Source organism: Camellia sinensis, chromosome 1 (genome assembly GCF_055761805.1).
Source record: "Camellia sinensis isolate YWXY chromosome 1, ASM5576180v1, whole genome shotgun sequence".
NCBI lineage: Eukaryota > Viridiplantae > Streptophyta > Magnoliopsida > Ericales > Theaceae > Camellia > Camellia sinensis.
In genome coordinates, this window is record NC_138961.1 from 185,523,291 (window position 1) to 185,526,034 (window position 2,744).

At 34.1% G+C, this 2,744-nt stretch overlaps 1 protein-coding gene across 1 annotated transcript; it reads right to left on the reverse strand.

The window, feature by feature from the left end:
• Positions 1-293: 293 nt before the first annotated feature.
• LOC114256938 (putative germin-like protein 2-1) lies at positions 294-2,118 on the reverse strand. The gene is made up of 2 exons (XM_028196635.2): positions 1,849-2,118; positions 294-1,387 (listed from the first exon to the last, which is right to left on the reverse strand). The coding sequence occupies exons 1-2, from the start codon at positions 2,084-2,086 to the stop codon at positions 837-839; spliced, it is 789 nt and encodes a 262-aa protein (XP_028052436.2). The 5' UTR covers positions 2,087-2,118; the 3' UTR covers positions 294-836.
• Between the last annotated feature and the right edge of the window lie 626 nt (positions 2,119-2,744).

Consider the following 2,744-nt stretch of genomic DNA (forward strand, 5'->3'; position numbering starts at 1 on the left):
TTTTAAGCAAATATCAGGAAATGTATTTATAATTTATCCAAAAAAAAAAAGGCAAATAGCTATACCTCACTGGAAAATTTTAGATAGTCCGTTGGAATTATTTTTTAATATTTTGCCTTGTTTCTAAATTCTAAAATCATCCGCATAAAGAGTATAACCAAGTTAGACTGATTTGAGGATTTCAATAACCAAAGGTTTGATGGTCCATTGCCGTCTCCTAACTATTGAATATGCGAGACTAGAGAAAGATCAGGAGGGTGGCATCCTTATATGAGAGAGAGAGAGAGAAAGTATTATTTAGCAAACTTTGTTATTGTAAAAATATAGGAAAACAATTATAAGGAAATCATCCACCACCAACCCACTTATTCATGCTATATTAAATCATATCTATTTAAATTTTAACAAACAATAGATTCATTTTTTTTTTTTTTTTTATCAGCAAACAAAGAGTTTATTGATTAAAAGGGCACAATACATGCAAAACAAACATCAACACCCAAGATTGGTGAGGAACCAATCAAAAGCACCCAAAAAAAGAACAGAAAAAAAGACATAACATTAATACACCCAGCAGAACAAACTATAGCAGCAGCAAGACAGTGCATGAGCAGCAGCACACCCCAGCAACTCCTCTACCTGATTCAGATTTGCAAGACAGTGCAGAGCAGAACAGCAGCAGAGCAGAAGCACACACTAACATTAACAACCAAACCAGCAGAACAAACTATAGCATTAGCAAGACAGTGCATGAGCAGCATCACACCCCAGCAACTCCTCTACCTGATTCAGATTAGCAAGACAGTGCATGGGGTACTTTCTTTTTGTTTATTTCTCTAGTTGTTGGGCCACCAGAATTGAGCTTGAAGATGGTCTACCACCTTCTTGTCCACTTGGAATGCCTTAGCAAGAAGATCATCAGAAATTTTTGGATTTGACCCAAACACTGCGTTAGCAATGGTAATGACACCGGGATTTTGGCTGCTCAAGCCAGCAAGAGCTACTGCATTAGTCTTTCCCTGATTAAACTGGAAGTGAATGAGACCTTGTGGGAACACAAAAACATCTCCTGGGTACAAGACCTTTGTGAAGAGACGGTTGTCAGGGTTGGAGGTCACGAAGCCGACATAGAGAGTACCCTCCAAGACCACAAGGATCTCAGTTCCGCGAGGGTGTGTGTGGGGTGGGTTGAGGCCATAAGGTGCAAAGTCGATGCGAGCTAAGGAGATGCCAAGAGTATTAAGGCCTGGTATTTGCATGACATTTACGGGAGTGACTGTCGATCCAACTGGATTAGATGTGTTTCGTGGAGTGAGGAGGCCAGAGAAGAAAAAGTCATTGGCTGTGGCGAGCTTTGGGTCATTGCAGAACTTGCCATTTACGAAAACTGTATGCAAATGAAATCAAGTTGTGCTTCAGTAAGGATTGGGTGAAAGAAAGAAAATCTTATATAAAATATAAAATTTCAATATTGTTACGATGATCTAATCTAAGAAAATAAAAACTGACCCCTTACAAACTTCAATAATTAAAATGTTAGAGTATATTTCCGGTAGCAAAAGTGCAATTAACCCTTTTTTGGCTTATGTGTATTTTTTGTTCCAAAAATAATTCTTATTCTGACAATGAATACTAATGAAGCGAGTTTGGAAGATAACTTTGATACACATGTAATCCATTGAAAGTGAAATTGCCACAATTAAATGTTGATTACTAAAATGACAAAAAAATATACTAATTGGCTTTGTTTTTTATTAAATTAAATTTGCCACTAAAATCATATTTGAAAGCATGAGACTCGAGTTTGGAATGTAAAAAGTTGGGAGATAGAGATGAGTAAAAATATACCAGCAGATTTGGAGTCTTTGACAGCAACACAAAAGTCCTGTAGTTGACTTGGGTCAGAAGCAGAGGCAAGTGTAAAAGCCAAGGCCATGATGGCTGTGGCTACAAGGATGAAGTGGGTGCCCATTTTTATCAATTGAAAGCAAAAACACAAAATTTGAATTTTTATCAATTGAAAGCAAAAACACAAAATTTCTATATATGGGCTAATTGCTTGAAGGAGGTGATAGATATCCAGCATGGAAAACCTGACTATTTATAGATACAGATAGAGACGAAAGTAGTTGGATTTTGTGATTATATTATTTCCTATGCCAATATGATAAGAATTACCAAGTCCTCAATGGCTAACTTTTTTCCTCAACCACCATTGAATCAAGGATATGAACGGTTCTTCTAACTGCTTACATCAACATCAGGGTGGCTTTGGTCCAAAGCCAGAAAATCATCTCTTTGAAGAAAAAAAAAAAAAAAAAAATCATCGCTTTGGGTTTGAAAACTAATTAATAAAAAAGGTTTTTTTATTTTTTATTTATTTATTTTTATTTTAACTATTATACTATTTCATTAAAAAAAAGAAAATTCTGAATTTTGAAGGCCCCAATAAAGTTTAGTGAAAATTAAAAACTGATAAATGATTGATATATTGAATTATTTAAAATTAATGGATGATTTCTTTTACCAAAAAAAAGAATAATAATAAAAAAAATAAAAAGACAATATGTTATTATACTAGTTAGTCAAAAAAATATTCATGAGTCTAATTGATTTTTGGAGATTGGTTAGGTTATAAAATAAAAGTTTTAGTGGCACGTTAGTAAATGTTGTTATTATAAATGACAACGGATGACAGCGATAAAATTGATTTAAAATCAAATAATTTAGCTATAAAATTGATA